This window comes from Puma concolor, chromosome A3 (genome assembly GCF_028749965.1).
Source record: "Puma concolor isolate L17-30 chromosome A3, mPumCon1.1.hap2, whole genome shotgun sequence".
Classification (NCBI taxonomy): Eukaryota; Metazoa; Chordata; class Mammalia; order Carnivora; family Felidae; genus Puma; species Puma concolor.
The window spans coordinates 52,851,466-52,878,743 of NC_141669.1; the positions used below are offsets into that span (position 1 = coordinate 52,851,466).

Consider the following 27,278-nt stretch of genomic DNA (forward strand, 5'->3'; position numbering starts at 1 on the left):
ACTTCCCTCAGATGAGCTTGTGCATTTGATTTGACACCCCTCGAAGAGGAAGAAACAGAGAGAGGCTCAGGGAGCTTTGCTGAGACTAGACCCCTGTTCTTCTGCTGGACCACAATGTCAAACCCTGTGTAAGGGTGGGAAGAGGAGCAACCAAAAGAGGAAGGAGGAGAAGGAGCAGGCATTCAAGAAGGTTCCCAAATTGCCTCGTGGGCCCCCAGCCAGATATGGACACCATGACTGATGACCCAGATCACGGGCAGGGGAGGGCAGGCAAGGCTCTGCGTAGGGCTGAGTGGGGCTCAATGCCCCACTTTACGGAGTCACCGGGTCCCTAAGAGGTACCAAGTAGACCACACTATTGCATAGAAAATGCTATCCTAAACACTAAACGAAGGCTTTTTCATACGCAGTTAAGTGCCTCTGAACTAGTCCTTGGTGTAGAGTTAGGGGTCCTTCTATGCTGCTTGATTAAAGGGAGGCAGGGTGCATAGTCACCCTGAGAAAGAGTTGCCAGACCAAATACAGGATTCCTTGTTAAGCTGACATTTCAGATAAACAGTGAACAATTTTTTATTATAAGTAGATCCCATACAGGGCGCCTAGGTGGCTCAGCCAGTTAAGCGTCTGACTCTTGATTTCAGCTCAGGTCATGATCTCACGGTTGCGGGATCGAGTCCCACATCAGGCTTGGTGCTGAGCATGGAGCCAGCTTAGGATGTTCTCTCTCCCTCCCTCTCCCCCTCCCCCACTCACATGCTCCTTCTCTCTGTCTCTCTCTCAAATAAATAAATAAATAAATAAATAAATCCCATGCGATATTTGGGTCAAACTTAACTGGGTATCCCGAATGTTTCTTTGTTGAATCTGGCCACCCTACCCCAGGGCTGGCTAGGCCTAAAGCCAATGAGCTACTGTGGTCAAAGTGGAGAACGTTTTGACCCTGGTATTTTTTTTGACAGGCAGGTGTTCTGACCCCATGGAGACTTTTGCTTCCATGTGCATGTTTACCAAATGTTTAAATCAAAGATATACCTACATTAATTCATTTCCACTGAAAAGACATTCTCTGGAACAAATTAAATTAAGTCCATTGAATTTGTTGATGTACTTTCTATACAGTGCAATTAACTATTTCCTTTTCCTTCAATCTTTATTTCTATTTGACTGAAATTAGTGTCAATGGTAGCAACTATTTTCTGTTTAAATTTCCCAAACTCAGATTTGGCTCAAAGACTTTTTTTTTTCAATTCTTTGGTTCACATCAAGCTCTATCGAATATAGCTCCTTTCTATTTTGAGTTTTCTCTTACAGAATTACTTCTATTATGGCCCATTTTCCCAGGTCCATATTCTGAAGAATCCCCAGAATACCAACAGGATTCTTCATTCCCTTTTACATACCCTTCGCGATTCTACCCATGTGTGGTTCTAGCCATAAGTATTTTGTGGTGACTATGTCCACCAATAATTACACACATACACTATTACAAGAATGACAGTTTCTATTTCTTTCCTAGCTAATCCATGAAAAAATTGAGAGTAGTTTAGGGGCGCCTGGGTAGCTCAGTCAGTTAGGCATCCGACTTTGGCTCAGGTCATGGTCTCACGGCTCATGGGTTCGAGCCCCACGTCGGGCTCTGTGCTGACAGCTCAGAGCCTGGAACCTACTTTGGATTCTGTGTCTCCCTCTCTCTCTGCCCCTCCCTGCTCACACTCTATCTCTCTCTCTCTGTCCTCTCTCTCTCTCTGAAAAATAAACATTAAAAAAAATTTTTTTTTAATTCAGAGTACTTCCTTACAGAAGTGCCAGTTCAACCTTGAGTGCACACTGGCCTCCCCTGAGCAGTTACAAGAACCGCTGAGGCCTGCACCCCACTCCAGAATTTGCTGTGGAGCCCAGACACTGATCTCTTTTACAGCTCCCACATCATGCTAATATGCAACCAGGGCAGGAACACTTTTGTAAAACTCTAGAGCTACACTGTCCAACACTGTAGCCACTATGAGCCCCACACCAATGGTGGGGGGTTGGGGGCTCTCTGCTGCAGCACAGAATGGGTTTTGGGTCTCTCTCTGCCCCTCCCCCTCCCCCACTCACACACACACACACACACACACACACACACTCTCTCTCTCTCTCTCTCTCTCTCTCTCTCTCTCTAAGAAATAAATAAATAGAGGCACCTGGGTGGCTCAGTCAGTTGAGCATCCGACTTTGGCTCAGGTCATGATCTCACAGTTTGTGGGTTCAAGCCTCGCGTCGGGCTCTGTGCTGATAGCTCAGAGCCTGGAGCCTGCTTTGGATTTTGTGTCTCCCTCTCTCTCTGCCCGTCCCCCATTTGTGCTCTGTGTCTCTGCCTCTCAAAAATGAATAAATGTTAAAAAACAAACTTTTTAAAATAAATAAACATTAAATTTAAATTGATTAAAAGTAAATAAAGTTTAAGGTTCAGTTCCTCAGTTATACCAGCCAACACAGAACATTTCCATCATCCCAGAAAGTTCTGTCAGGCAGCACTGGTCTGGACTGAGATGAATGGCTCTCACCCTGGGCTGCACAGTAGAAATACCTAATACCTGGGACTTTGTAACGACACCCACAAGGCACGGATATAGATAAAAGCTGTAGGTGATGCTATTGTGTTGCTCGGATTAGGAACCTCTCGGCCGAACATCCCAGTGGTCAGAGCAGCCGGTCAGGGATCAGGGTCAACACCTCTGCAGCGTCCCTCTGAGAAGCCCAGAGCAAACAAGAAGTTGTTCAGTGCAGCCTGAGACAGGAGTCCAGGACCTCCAGCTGGGCTTTCAAGAGCGTCTCCTATCCATAGAAGTGGATAGGAGTGGATAGGAGTGGATAGGAGTCTCCTATCCATAGGAGTGGAGTTTCTCTTTCTCTGCATTTCAAACCTGGTTTTATCAACACAAAGTCGGCCCGGCCCCGTAGTTGGCTTTGGGGTCCCTCGGGCTCAAGGTGGGTGGGTGTTGAGTAGCCAAGAGGCTCCCAGCCTCCATTCCTGTCCTGAGGCATGGAGGCTCCCTGAGCTCCCACTCCAGGCCAGCAGACTAGTCAAGGCCACCCCAAACTGCCAACAGCCATGAGGGGAAACACAGCAGTACCAAATGCCCCTCCAACAGCTTCACCCTTAGGCACCTCACAGTCCGGCGAACTGCTATGGAGGCTGCATACCCCACTGGCTGCTATAAGGAAGCCAGAATTCTACTATTTCCACACATGACCATGTGGTTTGGGCAATCTCTGAAATTCTTCAGATGTGTACGAATATAAGTTTAAATTTAAATTTAGTTTAATTCAAATTTAATTTTTAATTGCTACAACTACAAAACTAAGACACGTTTGGAAAACTCAAAACCTACATGCAAGTATAAGAAGTTTCTAGCAAATTGGGAAGTTTTGAGAATTGGCAATTCTGCAAATTGATATTTGAGGAACTGATTTCTAGCCCTGGCCCTGCAGTAAACTCGTTCAGGGAGCCGGCTTCCCCCTAGGAGCTAGAGGACACACAGAGGGGCCAACGAGAAGGCCCCAGGGTGCTGTAGAGCCGGGCTGCCATGTGGGACACTGGCCTCGTGCCACCCAACCTGGCCCTTGAATTGATAAAAAATATCTTCACATCCCCTGCTCTCAGGTCTCCTTCATGATCTCAGAAATCTCCCTACAGGGCCTGTAAAATGCTGAATATGATCACAAAAATGAAACATGCATTTCCTCCCGCGTGTCTTGCAGTAACCAGACCGTCCCACCTTTGCCTCACTAAGCTCTCTCAACTCCAGCATCATGAGGGAATGGAACTCTCCAGAAGGGTCCAGCACTGGCCGGGGCCTTCTAGGAACCTCTGACTCAGTGACTACGAGCATGCTGCAGATCTGCCTTCAAGAATAGCTCTGCCAGGGGCGCCTGGGTGGCTCAGTCAGTTGAGTGGCCAACTTCAGACTGTGATCATCAGACTGTAATCTCACAGTTTGGGAGTTTGAGCCCCACGTCAGGCTCATGCTGTCAACATGGAGCCCGCTTCAGATCCTCTGTCCCCCTTTCTCTCCCCCAATTGTGTGCTCTCTCTCTCAAAAATAAACATTTTTTTAATTTAAAAAAAGAATAGTTCTGCCATCACCAGCCTCTAAGAAAAGCACCCCATCTCTCAAAGCCACAGTCTCCCCCTGTAATGACTATCATTGTAACAGTAGTACCCAACTGATTAAAAAAAGATCTTGTATTATAAAGACTCGGCACAGGGCCAGACACTCAGCTCAGCCCTTGGTAAACATCAGCTGTTGTGCTTTTGCTATTATTATCCTCAGCCTAGTATCTGAGAATTCCTCCCAATCGGGTCCCGCGGCTCCCTCCTCACTGGACTGCATGTGTCATGTGACTGAGTCCCACCTGTGAGGCCTTGGCCCGACTGTCTGCCATACCCAAATGCTGGAATGCCCTCCCTTCTTCACCCCCCAAAGCCTTAGAGTCAGTCTGTGAGGCCCTCTTCCAGAAAGCCTTCCAGGACTGTCCTGTGCTCAGCGTTACTCCCTCTCGCACCTGCAGATCCACCATTCACACTTATTAGAGGCTGCATTTTCTCCACAGAATGTCTGTGTTGGGGTACATTAGCATGAACTGATTCCAGCCCCTGCCCCCCCCCATGCAGATGGGGTAGAGGTCCCAATGAAAGTGCACCCACCCTCCCCGCACATACCATGCCCCGCACCCATGACCAGCAGAGCCACAGAGAGACTGTGGCAGTTGGGTTTTCTTCCAAGCTCCTTAAGATTTCAAACGTTCCAGGTGTTTTGCAGCCTGAGACCCTCGTTGGCCTTCCCTAGGCCTCTCAATCCTCCCTCCTTCCCTCTCTCTCCTCTCCCACCCCAGGGTAACACAACCAGGCCTCCCAGGCCTTAGACACTGGCTGACCCAGTTCCCAGACAAAGGCACCCCTGTGAGCAGATCACAAAACAGCAAGACGATGCTTCAGTAAATGGCACCAAGAGCAGGAACCCACTGCTGTCAGCACCTAACACAGCTGTACCCTGCCATGCCCGGCAGGGATGCTGAAGCCTACCTTCACAGTCAAGGCTAAGGGGCCTCACAGGCTGCATCTCTCAGACCACCTGACCCCGCAGTGAGCAGAGCCATCAGTCTGCATGCTCAGTTGGTCTTGCCCGCCCCCCGACACTACCACCAGCATATATAAGGCCTGGAGCTCAATAACAGGAGAAAGGACCCATTGCCCGCCTGTAAAGAGCCTGCTTTTGCCTCCACAACTTTGCTCCTCTACTGCCCCTGCCTGGAAACCTCCACACCACATACATGAAACAAGAGAAAAGTCTGCCAAAGGGAGGTATGCAGTCACTACAAACCTTTACTATCTTTTGGCGTCTAAACCACAAAGCTCACCTCACGTCCCTCCTCTTCCGTGAAGCCTTCCTTGAGAACTCCCTGCTAGCTGCAGCTTCACTTTGCCAGTCCGTCTGCTGGGGTGTGTGCCAGTGCCCTCACCAGCCTGGACTGGGCGGGGAGAGGTGGCCGCACCCAGGCACCCCTAGGCTAGAGCAGGACACTGGGAGCCTTTTCCTCTCTGCTCCCTGGGGCACAGGCTGTCTGCACAAACATGTACACATCTGATTCGAGCCCATCTCCCTTCCCTGGAGCCTGCACAGCTCTCAGATTTACCCCTGGCTGAGTTCTTGAGACTACAAGCAGGCCCCTCCCGACAGCTACCATTGGCCCAAGCCCACAAAAGGCAGGTCTTCAATAAATGCTAAATTGAAACACTAGCTGCAGATTCTGGAGTCTATGTCCACAACAAACCTACCTGTGCCTTCAGGGCACAGAGTCACCCTTGCCCACCTCACCTGTTCCTTCCCATTGTCTCATGGTCTTTGACCACCACATGAAGTTCAGAGCTCTGGTCCAAAGGGATGCCCTTGAGGTCCCACTCAAAGCCCTGGAAGAAAAAGAGGACAAAAACATCTTAACTGGTGGCCCCCTAAGAGAAGAGACTGTGTCTGGTTCACCCTGGTCCCCCCCCCCCCCCACGACACTGAGCAGCCATCCATGAAAAATGCTGGTGGGTGGGTAGATGAATTAGTAAATGAATGAATACATGAACAGCAGGGTTCCAGAGCTTCAGAAGAGGCAGTGAAAGCCACAGGCAGCAGAAGAGAGAAGGTCAGGCTCCCATGGCCCCTTTCCCCCAACTCAATTCCACCAATCACCAGGAAGTCAAGCCAGGAGCACAGCTGGGGAAAATCAAGTGACCCTGCAGGGTCCTCAGAGACCAAGATCAATGTGCTCATGTGGAAACCGGGCCCCTCATGGGCAGCATGAATTAGTACCACACGGAGAACGCCCATCCAGACGACCTGGGACTCTCTTCAGAGCAAAGGTACCCCTGTGCATCCCAACCCCGTCCACAGAAGGCATCCAGAGCTTCCAAAGGACCACCAGGGGGCCATGTGCAGGGAGATGGTAGAGGTCCTGGTTTATCAGGGAGGACTGTGGGGAGGAGGTAGGCTTTGGGCAGGAAGAACAGCTGGTGTTAGGGAGACGAGGCAGGCCGGAGAGCCCCTAAACTATCTGGCTGGTAGTTCTGTGTGGATGGCTAGAGCTGAGAGGAATAGAAACAAAAGACATTGCACTCCTCCCCGTGCCACACCCACATCAGAGGAGATGGTTCTATCTCCCTGGCAGGCCATGCCATCAACCCTCCTCCCAGGAGGCAAGCAGATTTAGTTGACACGCTGGACCAGCAGCCCCTCCCCTCCTTGACAATACCACTGAGAAAGTCACCTCCTGCACAAGTCCCTGGATTGTCACTGCAGAGATGGTGGCAGTGGAGCAAAAAAGAGCGAGAATGGAAACCTTATATACCTCATTCCATACGGGGTTCACACTGTTCTTGATGACTTTGGTTCTCTTCTTCACCCCTATGAGAGACACAAAGGGACAGTGGAGAGACAAATCTTTTTAATGCCTGGCTGGATATCATGTCTCCTTCTACATTGACTCTGTTGAGATGTCTTGTTTTGGTTGACATCTAGGAAGAAAACCCAACCAGATATATAGTTGTAAAAGAAAGTGTATTTTAATAAACTTTCAGATCATTGTGGATATCCTTCTTTGACACTACCCCAAAAATTCAACAAGTAGTATTTCTTGAAACAAGGTAGATGAACATTTTGTAGTCTATTACATTGAAATCCATTGTTCTGTCTTGTACTTTGAATGAATATCTTACCCATGCGTGATTCTGTAATATCTTGCCTTGGTTATTTGAAAGGTTTCTGCTCACTGAGTTATGTAGACCTTCCAAATATTGACACATTTTAGTATATAAAACCAGAAAAATCACATTCATTAATATTACCATCAATCTCATCAAGAAGCTGAAAGATACAGGTTTTCTAAGATTCCAATTCTGGTTTGAAAGCTCAAATTTTATGATTGGCAACAAATAATAAATGTCTGCTTGAGGTGGAAAGTTCGCTCATTCATTTTCTTTTTTAATTTTTTAAACATTTATTTATTTTTGAGAGACCGAGCATGAGCGGGGGAGGGGCAGAGAGAGAGGGAGATACAGAATTGGAAGCAGGTTCCAGGCTCTGAGCTGTCAGCACAGAGCCCGACACGGGCTCAAACTCAAGAGCCGTGAGATCATGACCTGAGCCGAAGTTGGACGCTTAACCGACTGAGCCACCCAGGAGCCCCTCACTCACTCATTTTTAAGAAAATGTCTGTCGGGGAGCCTGGGTGGTTCAGTCATTTAAGCATCTGACTTCAGCTCAGGTCATGATCTCGCCGGGTTTGTGAGTTCAAGCTCCGCATCGGGCTCTGTGCTAACAGCTCAGAGCCTGGAGTCTCCTTCAGATTCTGCGTCTCCCCCTCTCTCTGCCCCTCCCATGCTCATGCTCTGTCTCTCTCTGTCTCTCAATAATAAATAAACGTTTAAAAATTTAAAAAAAAGAAGAAAGAAAATGCCTATCAAGTGCCCAAGTCTGAAAAATCAGTTTGCCAGTCATTCTTTCAAGTAAAAAAACAGTATTACGTTAAGAAAAAGAAACTGGCTAATTCAGCTTACAACTTAAGCAGCCATACATGTGCTTTTTCTTGTAACAACTATTTTTCAGCATGTAGCAGATGTGTTCTATGCATACTTCTGTTTCAACACGCAAAATATTACAAACACATGTACTTAGGGATCTAGTTTAATAAAATTAATAATTGTACTGCTTTATCAAGGACATTCTTCAACAAAACTGGCTTTATTTTTAACTGCAAATACATAAGGGTGAGGAATACAATGCCAAGTACAATGTGGCACCAAGGCCTTCACTAGTATTAAGGCACCAGCAGTTTTACCTTCCGTTGTACCATTAGTGCAAATATCAACACAGTTGAAAAGGCACATATCATCTTTGGGTCATTCTGAAAATAGTTTTAACCTTGCTGACCTGCTCAAAGAATCGTGGGTATTCCTCCAGGAGTCCCTGTAACACACCTGAAGAAACTCTTAAGAAATTCATTGAACATTTCAGCCTCTGTTTCCTCATCTATAAGGTCATAATAATACCTCTTCATGGGGTTTTGTGAAAACTAAAAAGATAATATGAGTGAGGTTCCTGGCACACAGCATACTCATTACATACGAGGTTCATTTCACTTCCTCTTCCCCCATGCCCCACTCAGATGCATCGAGTGGACTCCTACTGATTCTTCAATACCCAGCTCAGTTGTCAATCTCCCTTGTCTCTCCCAGACAGAGATGGTTGCAAGCTGTGATCACATATCAGAACACATATATGTGTTTCTGTGTCTCTCCCCAACTGGACTGTGAGGGGACACCATGCCTTACTCATGTAGTAACCCTAGTGTATAGCAAGGCAATGGAGTAATGAAGTGCTGAATAAATGGGTCTTTTCTTTCCCAAGTTGGCTCCAAGTTCACTTCATCACCAGGGGATAGAACTACTGTCCTCAAGGAATGCCATAAGACTGCATTAAGAGTAGGAGAGTATGTCAGTGGACAAAGGGGATGAGAGGAGTCACAATGAGAAGGAGGAGATCTGGGAGGGGCAAGAGTTATCTTCTCAAACCTGCCCTGGCTGAACCATTCTTGAAGGCCATGTTGGTATGTCTCCATCAGTGAGACACAGCTTTGGAGTCATTCAAATAATAGCTACTGTTGCGTGACCTTAGCTAGAACTTATTACCTCTCTAGGCCTTAGCTCCCTTGGTGGTAAATTGATAATAAGAAGAATGTTCACTTCAGGGGTACCTGGGTGGCTCAGGGGATTAAGCATCTGACTCTTGATCTAGACTCAGGTCATGATCTCACAGTTTGTGGGTTTGAGTCCCATCATCAGAGCCTGTTGTGATTCTGTCTCTCCTTCTCTCTGCCCCTCACTTGCTTGTGCTTTCTCTCTGTCTCTCAAAATAAATTTTTTTGGGGGGGGCGCCTGGGTGGCTCAGTCGGTTGGGCATCCGACTTCGGCTCAGGTCATTATCTCACGGTCCATGAGTTCGAGCCCCGCGTCGGGCTCTGTGCTGACAGCTCGGAGCCTGGAGCCTGTTTCGGATTCTGTGTCTCCCTCTCTCTCTGACCCTCCCCCATTCATGCTGTCTCTCCCTGTCTCAAAAATAAATAAACGTTAAAAAAAATTTTTTTTTAATAAATAAATTTTTTTAAAAAAAGAAGAAGAAGAAGAATGCTCACTTCATAGAGTTTTGAGGAGATAAGAGATTCTATCTAAGTGTCTATTTCCCTTCCCCTATCAACTCCCCATGACCTGCAAGAGTAACATGGAAAAATCCCATCTGCAGCCACTCTTGAGTCATCCACTTGGAAACATTTCCTGGTGCTCCTGGTGCTCCTGGTATTAATTGAACAGTGTCCATGTGCCAAGCCCTGTGCAAAGTGTCTTTCAAGCATTTCCCACTTCCTGCCTTCCCTAAAGATGAGGCGAACAAAGGCTCTCAGTGAAATTTCACTAAGTATGGTTAGAAGGACCAACGCTAAGACTCTCTGAGTGACATTAAGGGAGGGTCACTGAAGGGCACTACAGCCCCTAAGAGGTGCAGGAAAGAAGAAACCTTAAGCCAGTACAATCACATGACTTATAGATGGCAAGGAAAGGGAAGGCATGCTGCTAATTAGGAAACAGTTAAGAAAACAGTTCCTTCCTTATCATATATTTAGACCTGTCCTGTCCTTGATAATTAATTTTGGCCTTGAGAGATGTGGCTCTACATGTGTAATTTAACAGATTCAATAGTTAAAGATACAGGAGAGCCCACAGGTCACGTTGAGGTTGGGGACAGGGGACCACGTCCTCTCCCTGGATTGCTCTGCAGAATTGGAGGCCAGCAGGCCTCCATAAGAATCATGTTGTAGCTCCAGGGTATTCCTCCAGACCGAATGACTCAGCGAGAAGGAATAAATGTACAATGGGAGGACTCTTCTGTTCCCCATGAAAAATCTTCACTTGTTTCCCCAGGCCTACCTACCCCAACTTTTACCCAAACCAGAGCCTCCCATTGCCATAGGATAGAGTTTTCAAACTGCTCATTGGGACCCATTAGTAGGCCATGAGATCAACTGAGTGAGTTGGCCAGTATGTCTTTTTAATGACAGAATAGACTAGAAAAGAAAATATCAGAGTACATCTTTCACTGGGTCATATATTCACATACATATTTATATGTGTGTATTATGCCTTTTTAAAATGTTTATTTATTTTCGAGACAGAGGGACGGGCGTAGGGAGGTGGTAGAGAAAGAGGAAGACACAGAATCCAAAGCAGGCTCCAGGCTCTGAGCTGTCAGCACAGAGCCCGACAAGGGGCTCAAACCCACAAACCATGAGATCATGACCTGAGCTGAAGTTGGACGCTTAACCAACAGAGCCACGTACACACCCCTGTCTTGATATAAAATATATTTCTTGTTGTGGATAACAATCCAAAAATTTTGAAAATAATGCCTTAAATGAAGGTCATCAGAGGAGAACTGAAGAACAAAGAAATCACCATCTTGGGTCTTGAGTGCCGAGAGCCAAGGTGTGTGACAGGAATGAGGTAGGACACCATCCTGGTCCTGGGGTTAACTCTGGTAAAGACCATGGCTGTGGGAGGGAAGCTGAGGGGCCTCAGAGACAGAAGCAGAGCAGAGGTAAGAAGACCGCCTATCTTGCCCCATCCAGTACCTGGGGCCACCTGGCTAAGCAATCTCCCTTGGTGGGAGCCTCCAACATCTCCTGACAGCCAACCATCAGGCATATCCATGGCCTTACATGAGAAGCCACATCACTACCCTTCTGCTCACCACCTGGTGAGGTCTACCTGTCAGTGGCCAGGGAGCTGTCTCTCCAGCAGTCTGGGCTCCAGGTCTCACTCGTATCTGTAGGCCCATCTTGTGGGGACAGGCTCCTTTCAGTGATCAGGATGCTTGTTAGCCCCAGGGACTTGGACACCCACAGGGGTTATGGGGTGGAAGGGAGCTCCCTGACATCTGGCAGAATCAGGTGGCAATCTCCCAGTAGTCCCCACAACACGACTGTAAGGTCATGGCACATTTGGGAAGCAGACAGAATGCTTGTTTTCATGACACTGATGACAATGGAATCTTTAGGGCTATTGGGATCATACAGAAGACAAACTCTAAAGCAGGGGTTTTCACTGAGGGTACACTCAGTCTGTAATTTGGGAGGTTTTTATGACTGTTGAAGGAGGGTTTAAAGAAAAGCTGAGAGATACTGATCCATTTCCCAATGCACCTCAAAGACATCAAGGCCCACATGTCCATTGACAGATGAATGGATTAACAAAATGTGGGATATACAAACAATGGAATATGATTCAGCCTTAAAAAAGTAAGGAAATTCTGGGACGTCTAGGCGGCTCAGTCAGTTGAGCATCCGACTTCGGCTCAGGTCATGATCTCATGGTTCATGAGTTAGAGCCCCGCATCGGGCTCTGTGCTGGCAGCTTGGAGCCTGGAGTCTACTTAGGATTTTGTGCCTCCTTCTCTCTCTCCTCATCCCCCCCTCACACTCTGTCTCTCTCTCCTTCAAAAATAAATAAACATTTTTTAAAAATTTATTTAAAAAGGAAGGAAATTCTCGGGGCACCTGGGTGGCTCAGTCGGTTAAGCATCCGACTTCAGCTCAGGTCATGATCTCACAGTTTGTGAGTTTGAGCCCCACATCGGGCTCTGTGCTGACGGCTCAGGGCCGGGAGCCTGCTTCGGATTCTGTGTCTCCCTCTCTCTCTGCCCCTCCACAGCTCATGCTCTCTCTCTCTCTCTCTCTCTCATTCTTTCAAAAATAAATAAACATTAAAAATTTAAAAAAAAAAAAAAAAAGGAAGGAAATTCTGAGGAACCCTTTTGCACTGCTGGTGGGAATGCAAATTGGTGCAGCCACTCTGGAAAACAGTATGGAGGTTCCTCAAAAAATTAAAAAATAGAACTACCCTACAACCCAGAAATTGCACTACTAGGTATTTATCCAAAGGATACAGGAGTCCTGATTTGAAGGGGCACATGCACCCCAATGTTTATAGCAGCGCTATCGACAAGAGCCAAAGTATGGAAAGAGCCCAAATGTCCATCAATTGATGAATGGATAAAGAATACAATGGGGGGCACCTGGAGGGCTCAGCCGGTTAAGCGTCTGACTCTTGGTTTCGGCTCAGGTTCATGGATTCGAGCCCCGCATCAGGCTCTGCACTCACAGCACAGAGCCTTCCTGGGTTTCTCTCTCTCCCTCTCTCTCTGCCCCTCCTCTGCTCCCTCTGTCTCTCAAAATAAATAAACTTTTAAAAAAATTTAAATTTTATTACCCATCAATAAAAAAAGAATGAAATCTTGCCATTTGCAACACTGTAGATGAAACTAGAGTGTATTATGCTAAGCAAAACAAGTCAGTCAGGGAAACACAAATATCATATGATTTCACTCATATGTGGAATTTAAGATACAAAACAGATGAACATGGGGAAGGGAAGCAAAAATAATATAAAAACAGAGAGGGAGGCAAACCATAAGAGACTCTTAAATAGAACAAACTGAGGGTTGCTGGTGGGGTGTTGGATGGGGTGATGGGCTAAATGCGCAAGGGGCATTAAGGAGGACGCTTGTTGGGATGAGCACTTGGTGTTATATGTAAGTGATGAATCACTAAATTCTATTCCTGAAATCATTATTACAATATATGTTAACTAACTTAGATTTAAATTTTTAAAAAAAAGGAAGGAAATTCTGACAGCACTACCACTTGGATGAACCACAAGGACATTATACCAAGTGAAAACAGCCAGTTACCAGGGACGTGAGGAGTTCTTATTTAATGGGTTGAGGACCATTAAAGAGTTCTGGGGATGGATGGTGGAGATGTTTGCACAACAATATAAAAGTACTTAATACCACTGAAGTGCACTGAAGTGCACACTGAAAGATGATTAAGATGATAACTTTTATGCTATGTGTATTTTGCCATATCTTTTCAAAAAGTCCAGGTGTGAGACAGTGAGGACACAAAGGCTATGGGTCTCGGGCACACTGACCAGCGACTAGGTGGGGAAGAGAGAAGCAGGGAGAGCAGAACATGTCTCAGGTTCTGACAAGGATGCATGGGTGGCTGGTGGTGCCATTCACTTAGAGAGGGAGCAGAGAGAGGGGTGGAGTTAAGACGGCGGAGAAGTAGGGGGACCAGGATTTTCCTCGTCCCTCAAACACAGCTGGGTTGACATCAGGTCACTGGGAACACCCAGAAAATCAATCTGCGGAGTGGCAGAAGGATCTCCACAGTTGGAGGGAGACAGCTTGGCAGGACTGGGGTGCATGTATGTGAATTGGGGGAGAGAAAACAGCATAGGCACGGAGGGAGGGAACCCCTTCTGTGCGGAGACAAAAGAGAGAGAAAGAGAGAGGGCTTCCCTATCGAGTTTGCCCAAAAGGAAAACCTCTCCAGACCATGCACTGGGGAAAGAGAATTCCAGAGAGCGCCAGTTTCTGTTTTGCAAACAGCCTTAGGAGCTGAAACTCAGAGGTTCCTAAAGTGAGCGACTTTCTCCGGAGTGGAGCCGGGAGCCGTGTGTGCGCACTCCTGGGGCAGAAGGAGCCCACCCTGGGGGTGCTGTAGCCATCTCAGGGGTACGCTGGGAGAGAACAGTCCCCTTCCTCGAGTACTTTGGGAAGAGGGTTTGTTGCCTCCTCAAGGATGAAAGGCTCTGCAGGTGCCAGCCAAAGGCCTTTTATCAGCAGGGCTGGGTGGCGCTACACCAGAACAGGGTTGGGGGGTGGGGGGGGGTAAGGGTCCTTTGACACATCAGGTTTTGAATCCCAGCTGAGCCCCTAGGAGGCACAGGAGACTGGAGCAGGGCAAGCCTACTGCCCCTGAGCAGCGTGGTTTGAGACACCCAGTCCGGGGTAGAGAGACTGGGGTGTCACCATTTTTCTCCCCAACACCAACACGGTGGGGCTTCAGGGAGCAGCACAGCAGCCCCCAGTGGAAGCAGGATCTGCTTACACCAATCCCCGCCCCTCCATGCCTGCTAATTACTTCTCTACCAGGGCGGGACTGACACTGACCCACCCAGCCAGCCTCCCCTCCAGACCAGAAGAGCCACTGGTCCCAGGGACCAACAGACAATTGGTTTTTGTTTGTTTGTTGTTGTTTTTGTTTGTCTGTTTTTCTTTTCTTCTCTTTTCTTTTTCTCTCTATCCTCTTTTTCTTTTGGAATCGGATTCATAGTTTCTGATTTGTTTTTGGTCAATTCTTACTGTGTGTGTGTGTGTGTGTGTGTGTGTGTGTGTGTGTGTGTGTGTTGTTTGATCAGGCATTTTTACTCTATTCTTTTTACACATTTTCTTTCTCTTCCTTATTTTCCTTTCTCTTTCTCTGGATTTAACCTTATAGTTTTTTTTAATGTTTATTTTTTGAGAGAGAGCACAAGCAGGGGAGGGGAAGACAGGGGGACAGAGGATCTGAAGCAGGCTCTGCACCGATAGCAGTGAGCCCAACGTGGGGCTCAGACTCACAAACCACAAGATCATGACCTAAGCCAAAGTTGGGCACTCAACGAACTGAGCCACCCAGGTGCCCCATAGCCTTATAGTTTTTTGATTCTCTGTTTGGTCTTCTTTTCTCCCCTTTCATTTTTCTCTCTTTATGGGATCAGGGTCCCGCCTTGCTTTTTCCTTTTTTTCCAGGGTTAGTTCAACAAACAAATCACAGCACACCTGGTGGAAGGTCCAAACAATCCATCACTACAAGCAAGGAAGAGCTTTGCAGAGGACAGACCAGTGGAATAGAGCAGCCAAAATGCAACAACAGAGTGCATGCAACATACACCAAAAACACTTCCTGAAGTCGCAGCCCTGGACAGTGTATGACCCCTTCTTAATATAATAGTACTCGCAGGTACAGGGCACATAGCAAGCTATTAAAATATGCAAAGGACAGAAGTTAGCCAAAATGACAAAACAGAAGAATTCTCCCCAAAAGAAAATTTAGGAAGAAATCACAGCCAGAGTTTTAAACAATATATCTAAACAAGAACTTAGAATAACAATCATAAAACTAACAGTGGGGCTTGAAAAAAGCATAAAAGACAACAGAGAATCTATTGCTACAGGAATCAAAGACCTAAGAACTAGTCATGAAAAATTAAGAAATTCTATAAATGAGTTGCAAAATAAACTAGATACGGTGACAGCTAGGATGGAAGAAGCAGAGGAGAGAATAGGTGAAATAGAAGATAAAATTATGGAAAATGATGAAGCTGAAAAAAAGAGGGAAAGGAAATTACTAGATCATGAGGGGACAATTAGAGAGCTAAGTGATTCCATGAAATGAAACAATACCCATATCATAGTAGTTCCAGAAGAAGAGGGAGAAAAAGGGCAGAAGGTTTATTTGAACAAATTATAGCTGAGAACTTCCTTAATCTGGAGAAGGAAACAGACATCCAAGTCCTAGAGGCACAGAGAACTCCCCTCAAAATCAACAAAAACAGGTCAACACCATGACATATCATAGTGAAACTGGCAAAATACAAAGATAGAGAATTCTGAAAGCAGCTAGGACAAATGGGCCTTAACCTAAAAGGGAGGCATAAAAGGGTAGTAGCAGACCTGTCCACTGAAACTGGGCAGGCCAGAAAGGAGTGGCAGGAAATATTCCATGTGCTGAATAGGAAAAACATGCAGCCAAGAATCCTTTATCCAGCAAGGCTGTCATTCAGAATAGGAGAGATAAAGCTTTCCCAAACAAAAACTAAAGAAGTTCATGACCACTAAACCAACCCTGCAAGAGATCTGAAGGGGGACTCTGTGAGTACAAAGTAGCAAAGACAACAAAGGACCAGAGACATCACCACAAGCATGAAACCTACAGATAACAAAATGACACTAAATCTGTATCTTTCAATAAGCACTCTGAATGTAAATGGACTAAATGTCCCAATCAAAAGACATAGGGTATCAGAATGGATAAAAAAAAAAAAACAAGATCCATCTATATGCTGCCTACAAGACACTCATTTTAGACCTGATGACACCTGCAGATTAAAAGTGAGTGGATGGAGGGGTTCCTGGATGGTCAGTTGGTTAGGCATTCAACTCTTGGTTTCAGCTCGGGTCATGATCTCATGGTTTGTAGGTTTGAGCCCCACATTGGGCTATATGCTGATGGTGCAGAGCCTGCTTGGGATTCTCTCTCTCTCTCTCTCTCTCTCTCTCTCTCTCTCTCTCTCTCTCCCTGCCCCTCCCACATCTCTCTTTCTCAAAATAAATAAAAAATAAAACCTTTTAAAAAATAAATAAATAAAAGTGAAGGGATGGAAAACCACCTATCATGATACTGGGCATCAAAAGAAAACCAGAGTAGCCATACTTATATCAGACAAACTAGTTTAAAACAAAGACTGTAACAAGAAGTGAAGAAGGGCATTATATCATAATTAAGGGGTCTATCCACCAAGAAGAGCTAACAATTGTAAATATTTATGCCCCAACATGGAGGAACCCACATATATAAATCAATTAATCACAAACATAAATAAACGTACTGACAATAATACCATAATTGTAGGTGACTTTAATATTCCACTTTCAGCAAAGGACAGATCATCTAGGCAGAAAATCAATAAGGAAACAATGGGGGTGCCTGGGTGGCTCAGTCAGTTAAGCATCTGGCTCTTAATGTCAGCTCAGGTCACGATCTCCCCATTCATGGGTTCAAGCCCCATATCAGGTTCTGCCACTGACAGTGCAGAGCCTGCTTGGAATTCTTTCTCTCTCCCTCTCTCTCTCTGTTCCTCCCCCAATTGTGTGCTCTCTCTCTCTCTCTCTCTCTCTCTCTCTCTCTCTCTCTCTCTTTCTCTCACACACACACTCTCTCTCTCTCTCTCTCTCTCTCTCAAAATAAATAAATAAACTTAAAAAAATAAGGAAACAATGACTCTGACTGACACATTGGGCCAGATGGACTTAACAGATATATTCAGAACTTTTCATCTAAAAGCAGCAGAATACACATTCTTCTCAAGTGCACATGGAACATTCTTCAAAAGAGATCACATACTAGGTCACAAAACAGCCCTCAACAAGTACAAAAGGATTGAGATCTTACCATTCATATTTTCAGATCACAATGCTATGAAGCTGTAAATCAACCACAAGAAAAAAATTGGAAAGCCCCCAAATACATGGAGGTTAAAGAACATCCTATTAAAGAATGAATGGGTCAACCAGAAACTTAAAGAAGAAATTTAAAAATACATGGAAGCAAATGAAAATGAAAACACAAGTCCAAACCCTTTGGGATGTAGCAAAGGCAATCCTAACAGGAAAATGTACCGCAATTCAGGCCCATCTCAAGAAGCAAAAAAGGTCCCAAATACACAACCTAACCTTACACCTAAAAGAGCTAGAGAAACAGCAGCAAAGAAAGCCCAAAGCCAGCAGAAGAAGGGAAATAACAAAGATTAGAGCAGAAATAAATGATACAGAATCAAAAAAACAGTAAAAGAGTTCAATGAATCTAAGAGCTGGTCTTTTGAAAGAATAAAAAAAAATTGATAAACCCCTAACCAAACTTCTCAAAAAGAGAAAAGACCCAAATAGATAAAATAACGAATGAAAGAGGAGAGATCACAACCAACACCACAGAAATACAAACAATTATTAGAGATACTATGAAAAATGATATGCCAACAAACTGGACAACCTGGAAGAAATGGACAAATTCCTAGACACCCACACACTACCAAAACTCAAATGGGAAGAAATAGAAAATTTGAACAGACCCATAACGAGCGAGGAAACTGAATCGGTTATCAAAAATCTCCCAACAAATAAGAGTCCTGGGCCAGATGGCTTCCCAGGGGGATTCTACCAGACATTTAAAGCAAAGTTAATACTTTGCACCTGGGTGGCTCAGTCAGTTAAGCATCTGACTTCAGCTCAGGTCATGAGTTCACAGTTTGTGAGTTCGAGTCCTGCATCAGGTGAGCTGGAGCCCCACTTTTCTCCCTCTTTCTCTCTTTTTCTCTCTCTGCCCCGCCTGGGATTGGGATTCTCTCTGTCTCTCTCTGTCTCTCTCTCTGTCTCTCTCTCTCTCTGCCCATTGCTCACTTGCACCCTCTCTCTCAAAAAATAAATAAAATAAAGCAGAGTTAATACCTATTCTTCTCAAACTGTTCCAAAAAATAGAAAAAGAAGGAAAGCTTCCAGATTCATTCTATGAAGCCAGCATTACCTTGATTCCAAAATCAGACAAAGACCCCACTAAAAAAGGAGAATTACAAGCTAATATCCCTGATGAACCTGGATGCAAAAATTCTCAACAAGATACTAGCAAATCAAATTCAACAGTACATTTAAAGAATTATTCACGATGGCCAAGTGGAATTCATTCCTGGGCTGCAGGACTCATTCAATATTCGCAAATCAATGTGATACATCACATTAATAGAACAAAGGATAAAAACCTATGATCCTGTCAATAGGTGCAGAAAAAGTATTTGACAAAATGCAGCATCCTTTCTTAATAAAAACCCTCAAGAAAATCGAGATGGAAGGAACATACTTTAACACTATAAAAGCCATCTATGAAAGGCTCACAGCTAATAGCATCTTCAATGAGAAAAAAATGAGAGCTTTCTCCCCTGAGATCAGGAACACAACAGGGATGTCCACTGTCACCACTGTTGTTTAACATAGTGTTAACAACAAAACAAAATAAAAGGCATCCAAATTGGCAAGGAAGAAGTCAAACTTTCACTCTTCACAGATGACATGATACTCTGTTGGAAAACCCAAGACTCCACCAAAAACCTGCTAGAGCTGACACATGAATTCAGCAAGGCCGCGGGATATGAAATCAACATAGAGAAATTGGTTGCATTCCTATACACCAATAATGAAGCAACAGAAAGAGATATCAAGGAATTAATCCCATTTACAATTGCACCAAAAACCATCAAATACCTAGGAATAAACCTAACCAAAGAAGTAAAAGATGTGTACGTTGAAAACTATAGAAAGCTTAAGAATGAAATTGAAGAAGACACAAAAAAATGGAAAAACATTCCATGCTCGTGGATTGTAAGAACACATTTGTTAAAATGTCAATACCACCCAAAGCAATCTACACATTCAATGCAATCCCTATCAAAATAGCACCATCATTCTTCACGGAGCTAGAACTAACAATCCTGAATTTTGTATGGAACCACAAAAGACCCAAAGTAGCCAAAGTAATGTTGAAAAAGAAAACCAAAGCTGGAGGCATCACAACCTCAGACTTTAATCTATATTATAAAGCTGTAATCACCAAGACAGTCTGGTATTGGCACAAAAACAGACACATATAGGGGCACCCGAGTGGCTCAGTCAGTTAAACATCTGACTTCGGCTCAGGTCATGATCTCGTGGTCCATGAGTTCAAGCTCTGCATTGGGCTCTGTGCTGACAGCTCGGAGCTCGGGGCAGGCTTAGGATTCTGTGTCTCCCTCTCTCTCTGCCCCTCCCCCACTCATGCTCTGTCTCTCAAAAATAAATAAAGCTTAAAATTTAAAAAAAAAAAAACAAAAACAGACACATATATCAATGGAATAGAATCAAAAACCCAGAAATGGACCCACAGATGTATGGCCAACTAATCTTCAACAAAGCAGGAAAGAGTATCCAATGGAAAAAAGACAGTCTCTTTAGCAAATGATGCTGGGAGAACTGGACAGCGACATGCAGAAGAATGAACATGGACCACTTTCTTACACCACACACAAAAGTAAATTCAAAATGGATGAAAGACCTAAGTGTGAGGCAGGAAACCATCAAAACCCTAGAGGAGAAAACAGGCAGCAACCTCTTTGACCTTGGCCACAGCAACTTCTTACTTGACATGACCCCAGAGGCAAGGGAAATAAAACCAAAAATGAACTATTGGGACCTCATCAAGATAAAAACTTCTGCACAGCAAAGGAAACAATCAACAAAACTAAAAGGCAACTGACAGGGGGACACCTAGGTGGCTCAGTCGGTTGGGCGGCCAACTTTGGCTCAGGTTATGATCTAGCAGTTTGTGGGTTTGAGCCCCACATTGGGCTCTGTGCTGACAGCTCAGAGCCTGGAGCCTGCTTCAGATTCTTTGTCTCCCTATTTCTGCCCCTTCCCCACTCGTGCTCTCTTTCTCTCTCAAAAATAAATAAACATTAAAAAAAAATTAATAAACAAATAAATAAATAAAAGGCAACTGACGGAATAGGATTTGCAAATGACATATCTGATAAAGAGTCAGTATCCAAAATCTATAAAGAATTTACCAAACTCAACATCTGAAAAACAAATAATCCAGTGAAGAAATGGGCAGAAGACATGAATAGACACTTCTTCAAAGAAGACATCCAGATGACAAACAGACACATAAAAAAAATGCTCAACATTGCTCAACATCAGGGAAATACAAATCAAAACCACAATGAGATACCACCTCACACTGGGCAGAATGGCTAAAATTAACAACTCAGGAAATAACAGATGCTGGTGAGGATGTGGAGAAAGGGGATCTCTTTTGCATTGTTGGTGGGAATGCACACTGGTGCAGCCACTCTGGAGAACAGTGTGGAGATTCCTCAAAAAATTAAAACTAGAACTACCCTATGGCCCAGTAATTTCACTACCAGGAATTTACCCAAAGGATACAAAAATTCTGATTTGATTGGAGCAAATACACCCCAATGTTTATAGTAGTGCTATCACAACAATAGCCAAATCACGGAAACAGCCCAAATGTCCATCAACTGATGAATGGATAAGAAGATGTGGTATAGGGGCACCTGGGTGGCTCAGTTGGTTAAGCATCTGACTTCAGCTCAGGTCATGATCTCGCAGTTCATGGGTTCGATCCCCTGTTCATGCTCTGTCTCTCTCTCTCTCTCTCTCTCAAAAATAAATAAACATTAAAAAAGGGAAAAAAAGGGGCGCCTGGGTGGCGCAGTCGGTTAAGTGTCCGACTTCAGCCAGGTCACGGTCTCGAGGTCCGTGAGTTCGAGGCCCCGCGTCAGGCTCTGGGCTGATGGCTCGGAGCCTGGAGCCTGTTTCCGATTCTGTGTCTCCCTCTCTCTCTGCCCCTCCCCCGTTCATGCTCTGTCTCTCTCTGTCCCAAAAATAAATAAAAACGTTGAAAAAAAATTTTAAAAAAAGGAAAAAAAAAGATGTGTTATATAAATATACAATGGAATATTACTTGGTGATCAAAAAGAATGAAATCTTGCCATTTGCAACAACATGGATAGGACTGGAGGGTATTATGCTAAGCAAAATAAGTCAGTCAGAGAAAGATACATATCATATGGTTTCACTCATATGTGAAATTCGAGAAACTTAACAGATGAACATAGGGGAAGGAAAGGAAAAATAATATAAAAACGGAGAGGGAGGCAAGCCATAAGAGACTCTTAAATACAGAGAACTGAGGGTTGATAGGAGTGGAGGAAGGGATTAAACAAGTGATGGACATTAAGGAGGGCATTTTTCGGGATGAGCACTGGGTGTCATATGTAAGACATGAATCACTGGGTTCTACTCCTGAAACCAAGACTACACTGTATGTTAACTAACCTGAGAAGAAAAAAATAAACTTTAAAAATTTTAAAAAAAGAAAGAGAGCAGAGAAGAGAGGAAATGGGGTGTTCTGGACTCCCAGAGAGAGAGAGACAGGCTGTCTCTGCCCATGAGTCAGGTGACAAGACTTACTGTAAGAAGCTTCCTGGCAGCTTAAGATTGTGCAAGCGGCCTTGATTATTCAACAAGTATGTATCGAGAACTTGTTCTGTTTTGGGTACTCGGTTGCCACTTCATTAGACTATCCATCGTACAAAGAGCATGATAAAGATTCAAAGTATCAGGACAAAACCAGAAGGCAATGGCAACTGAAAGGAGAAAAGATAGCCCTGGCTTCCGCTGAAGGAAGATCTGCTTTACTTGTCAGCACGGATACCCTCTTACGAAAAGGAGGGGTAGACTCTGATAACTGATACTTGCCCGCCATCTGTGCCCCAACCTAAACCTATACACCTCAGGAACTGGGCAGCTGTCATTGCCCCCCATTTCCAGAAAAGTCCTACTCTTCTCACCCTCAAGAACCCACCCTAATATCCATCTTCCTAAATCCTCACTGAAACCACCCTTTCCAGGAAACAGCCAGGAAGGGGGGACGGTAGGTAGATATACCGGCTGTGATAGAATGTACTCTGAGAGGGGTACTCTTTAAACCCAACGGGCCAATTAGAACTGGGGACTATACCTGAAATATCTATGACAAAATGTTAACATCCTTAATATATGAAGAGCACTTGCAACTAATTAAGAAAAAGACAACCCCCACAAAAAACTGGGCAAATTAAAAAGCAATTCAGTAAGAGGGGCACCTGGGTGGCTCAGTCAGTTAAGTGTCTGACTCTTGATTTCAGCCCAGGTCATGATCTCATAAGTTCGTGGGACTGAGCCCTGAATCTGGCTCTGTGCTGACATCGCAGAGCCTGTGAGACTCTCTCTCTCTCTCCCTCTCTCTCTGTCCCTCCCACCATCCCTCCCTCTCTCTCCCTCTCTCTCTCTCTGTCTCTCAAAAATAAACTTAAACTTCTTAAAAAAGCAATTCAGTGAGACATAAATGCAAGTAAGTAATACGTAATAACACTGAAATATCACAAATACTATTTGAACCTAAGAAATGGTTCAAGATGATTGTTAAAGCATGATAATGTTTTGTGTTAGCAGGATTATAGGGAAAAAAGTTTCATACTCAGCTAATGAGAGTGTAAAACTGGTATAGATGTTCAGGAAAGCAGTTTGGGAAATGCAGCAAAGCCTTACACGCATCTCTCTAACCTCTGACACAGACAACAGCAATGCCACTTCCAGTGTTTACCCAAAGGGAATAATTAAATATGTTAATAAAGATTTAATCAATTGGGGTACCTGGGTGGCTCAGTTGGTTAAGCGACTGACTTTGGCTCAGGTCATGATCCCATGGTTCGTGGGTTCAAGCCCCACATCAGGCTCTCTGCTGTCAGTGCAGAGCCTGCTTCGGATTCTCTCTCTCTCTTTCATTCTCTCTCTCTCTCTCTCTCTCTCTCTCTCTCTGCCCCTCCCTGTGCCCTCTCTCTCAACAATAAACATTAAAAAAATTTTTTAATGAAACAAAATAAAATAAAATCAAGCTTCACTGAAGCATTAGCACAGCCATTTAAAAAAAGATTTAATCACTAGGATATTTCCCACAGTGACAGTATAACTTAAGCAATGGATATAAATATAAAAAATTTGATATAACCGAAATATACATCAATAGGGGGTTGATGAACTGAATTAGCGTGCATCCATGTAATAAAATACTATGCAGACATTTTTAAAAGACATGTAAAGGATTATCTACTGATAGAAAGATGCCCATGGTTCATTGTCAAGTGAAAATGTAAACATTCAAACATTTGAAAAAAGATATCTGGGATGGGACTATCTCTAGAGAGGAAGGCAAGGGATCTGGGAATTGTGATGGAGGGGTGAGACTGGCAAGGTTCTGTTCCTTGTCCTGGTGATACACATGGATAGTCCCTTCCCCATTTATTCATTAAAGCTGGGTGTCTCAACCTTGTCACTATTAACATTTGAGGCTGGATAACTCTTTCTTATGGGTATTGTGGGCCAGTCCTATACACTGTAGGATATTTAATAGCATCTCTGGCCCTTTCCCACTAGATGCTAGTAGCACTCCAACCCCCTCCCCAACTCGGTGGTAACAACCCAAAATGTCTCCAGACATTGCCAAATGTGTCCTGAGGAACAAAATCACCCCCAGCTGAGAACCAGTACATTAAAGCATACATTTACATTGTATGTACTTTACATGGGTGTTAAATTTCACACCTAAAAATTGCTTTTTTGAAAAAGAGGAAAAAAGAATCTTGGATAACTGATAACAAGTTAATTCAAAGTACCTGGATTTGGGGCCATTCATTACTTTTGCCTCATATATTCCTGCAATATATCCTTTTTAAGCTTTTTATTTATTTATTTTATTTTGAGAGACAGTGCACACGCACTCAAATTGGGGAGGGGCGGAGAGAGAGGAGAGAGAGAGAGAGAGAGAGAGAATCCCAAGCAGGCTCTGCACCAACCTGGAGATCACGACCTGAGCCAAAATCAAGAGTCAGACACTTAACCGACTGAGCCACCCAGGCTCTCCTATAATAAATCCTTTTTTTACACTGAGTATGCATTATGTTCACAAAAAGAAAATAGAAGGTTATTTCAATGCTTTAAAGCCACTTTATAATGTTTAAAAAGCCAGATTCAGACAGCCCTGCAGCCCACATTCCCTCCACAGCTGAGGCACACCAGCCCCTAAGAAGCCTTTCCACCTTCAGAAGTTTCTATAAGATCCCCCAGCCTCCTGCCCAGAGCCTAGAGACCAGCCCCCACCTCTGTGCTCCCCCACCCCCACAGGAGACAGAAGGATGGGAAGGAGGAGAAAGGGAGAGGGGCCCACTAGAGAGACACAGGAAGGAAGAGAAGCCCTGACAGGATGAAAGAAAGGGAAGGAACAGTAATGCCTGGGTGAAGCAGGGTAGAAATTCACCAAGCCAGGTCACAGGAGAGCACACCCTCAAGGAAATAACATGTCTGAGCTCCAAGGGAAGAGGGATCTGGTTTTGCTTTTGGCTGTGTCCCCAGCACCTTGATCAGCACCAGCACATACTAGGTGCTCAATAAATATTTGTTCGGTGAACGAAGTGCATGAATGAAGAGGCATAAATAATCACATTAGCCAGTGGAAAATGGGCAGAACAGAAGAGAGGCACAGATCATCAAGTGCTATAGGAAATGAAGCCGTTCATTCATGCAGATAATCTGTCAAACCTATCTGCCACAGCCCAGGTACCCATGGTAGTTTTAGTTAACTAATTAATTAATTAGTACAGAACAAAGGAATGATAAGTATTCATTAATAACCTCCACCCTGAACCCATGAGAGAGGGAGAACCCATGAGAGAGGACCCAGAAAGTGGCCTCAGAGTCCAGCCTCCCAGAGCTCATGGTCTATTTCGGGAGGTAGGTCCTGAAATTACATCCGAGCCTGGAATGCCCTGGGAACAACTGCGGGGAAAGTGGGGCCGGCCAGGCCCATGCATTTGGGGCTGCAAGTGGGAGCCAAGCAACCAGTGCAGGCTGGTTTCTCTGCAAGCAGGCCGCAGTGCCCTCTGTGCCATGAGGGGATCAGGCTCTAGGCTTCTCACCCCACTAACTGCACATCTGAAACGTTGGAGAATTTTTAGAAACACCTATATCTGGGCCCCTCCTCCAGAGATTCAAGCGAAGAGGGGATAACGAGGTTGGTAGCGGTCTTTTTTAAAGCTCTCCACGTGTTCTGTTGTGCAGCCAGGGTAGAGCACCCCAGCCTAAATGATCTGTAAATTCTGGGTCTGATTCTAATGGCCTCTCCCCCTAAGTGTCAACTCAGCCATGGACTGCAGTATGAATAGCCTCTGGGGTGGGAGTGGGGGAGGGAATGACATTAATTTCACATTTCACCACATCTCACATCAATTTCTCTTAAAGTGTGGTTCCAAAATGTTCTGCATCAAGTAGATGTTAAGCGCTGAGTCTCAGACCTCTTGGACCTTGCTGGATCAGAATCCAGAGGATTCTCAGGCACAGCAAGTATGAGGACCACTGGCCCAGACTGCATGAGGCTTCAGGCACATCTGAAGGATGGTCAGAGCCTGGGCCAGAAAGCACACGAACACTACAGAGAACTGCTTTGTGCTCAGCACTGGGCATCCTGATAAATAGGACAGGCTGCTGCTCTCAAGCAGTCACAGCATTCTAAGCGTTGATCTGAGTGCTGGGCACAGGCTGGCTGGGGTGAGCACTCTAGCAGACCTAGTAAGGTGCTGTACACACAGAGAGAAGAGACTCGTGAATGCCAGCGGAAGCCTGGGTGCCTTCTTGGAGAAGGTGGCATTGCAGCAGAGCTTTGAAAAACAATAGGCTTTGAACAGTTGGAGATGTTACATTCTATTATATTTCCATTTTGCTAGGAGTTTATCAATGCAAATAAATAGTAAAGCAACACAAGGGGTCGGGGGGGGTGTGAATACTGAGAGGACAGCCGCTGAATGGGGTACCTGGGCCAGGGCAACAGCCAACAGGGGCCTCAACAGATGTGGTCACCTTCCTGACCCAAGGGCACTGCCCACTCCAAGCACTCCCTGCCATGACCACTGACCTGGACACATGGCTTCCCCAGGTTTCCATTTCCTTATCTGCAGAATGGAGAGATTGGGAGTTACCACAAGACTGTTCCAGAACCAGGGGGAAAGAGCTGTGAACAGATCCCAAAGCATCCAGGAGACCTAGGCTTCTTTAGGCCCCTGGTCTCAAGACCCTTACAGAACTTCTTTTCCAGCCAGAGGTGGACCCACAATTTCTATAAGGGAATGGCTTAGGCAGATGAGCTAGCGACCTTGTAGTGAAGTTGCATTTCATAGTAGGCATCCAGTAATGTCACCAGCTCATGAAAAGAGCAAAGCTTTCCAAAATGTGTTTACTTACATTTTTCAAAAGAGGGATAAAACGTAAACTGTCCCATAACAAAGAATAAATGTGAGTATTTCTCACTTTGCCAAATTGTGTCTGCCATCTATGGTCCATTATTAGTTTGAGGAGCTTGAAGTCCGGATGGAGATCCTGGGTCAGAGCTAAAGA

General features: G+C 44.9%; 1 protein-coding gene across 23 annotated transcripts in view; it reads right to left on the minus strand.

The window, feature by feature from the left end:
- DYSF (dysferlin) overlaps positions 1–27,278 on the minus strand; it is a 229,649-nt gene that overhangs the window by 191,204 nt on the left and 11,167 nt on the right. For all 23 annotated transcript variants that reach the window (XR_015249117.1, XM_086700880.1, XM_086700876.1 and 20 more), the window contains exons 2-3: positions 6,880–6,935; positions 5,862–5,953 (exon numbers count right to left, since the gene is read on the minus strand). Coding sequence is in view for 22 of the 23 variants with exons in the window: in XM_086700880.1 (XP_086557006.1) it covers positions 5,862–5,953; positions 6,880–6,935 (148 nt within the window). In the remaining variant the exon portion in view is untranslated. The remainder of the gene's footprint in view (positions 1–5,861; positions 5,954–6,879; positions 6,936–27,278) is intronic.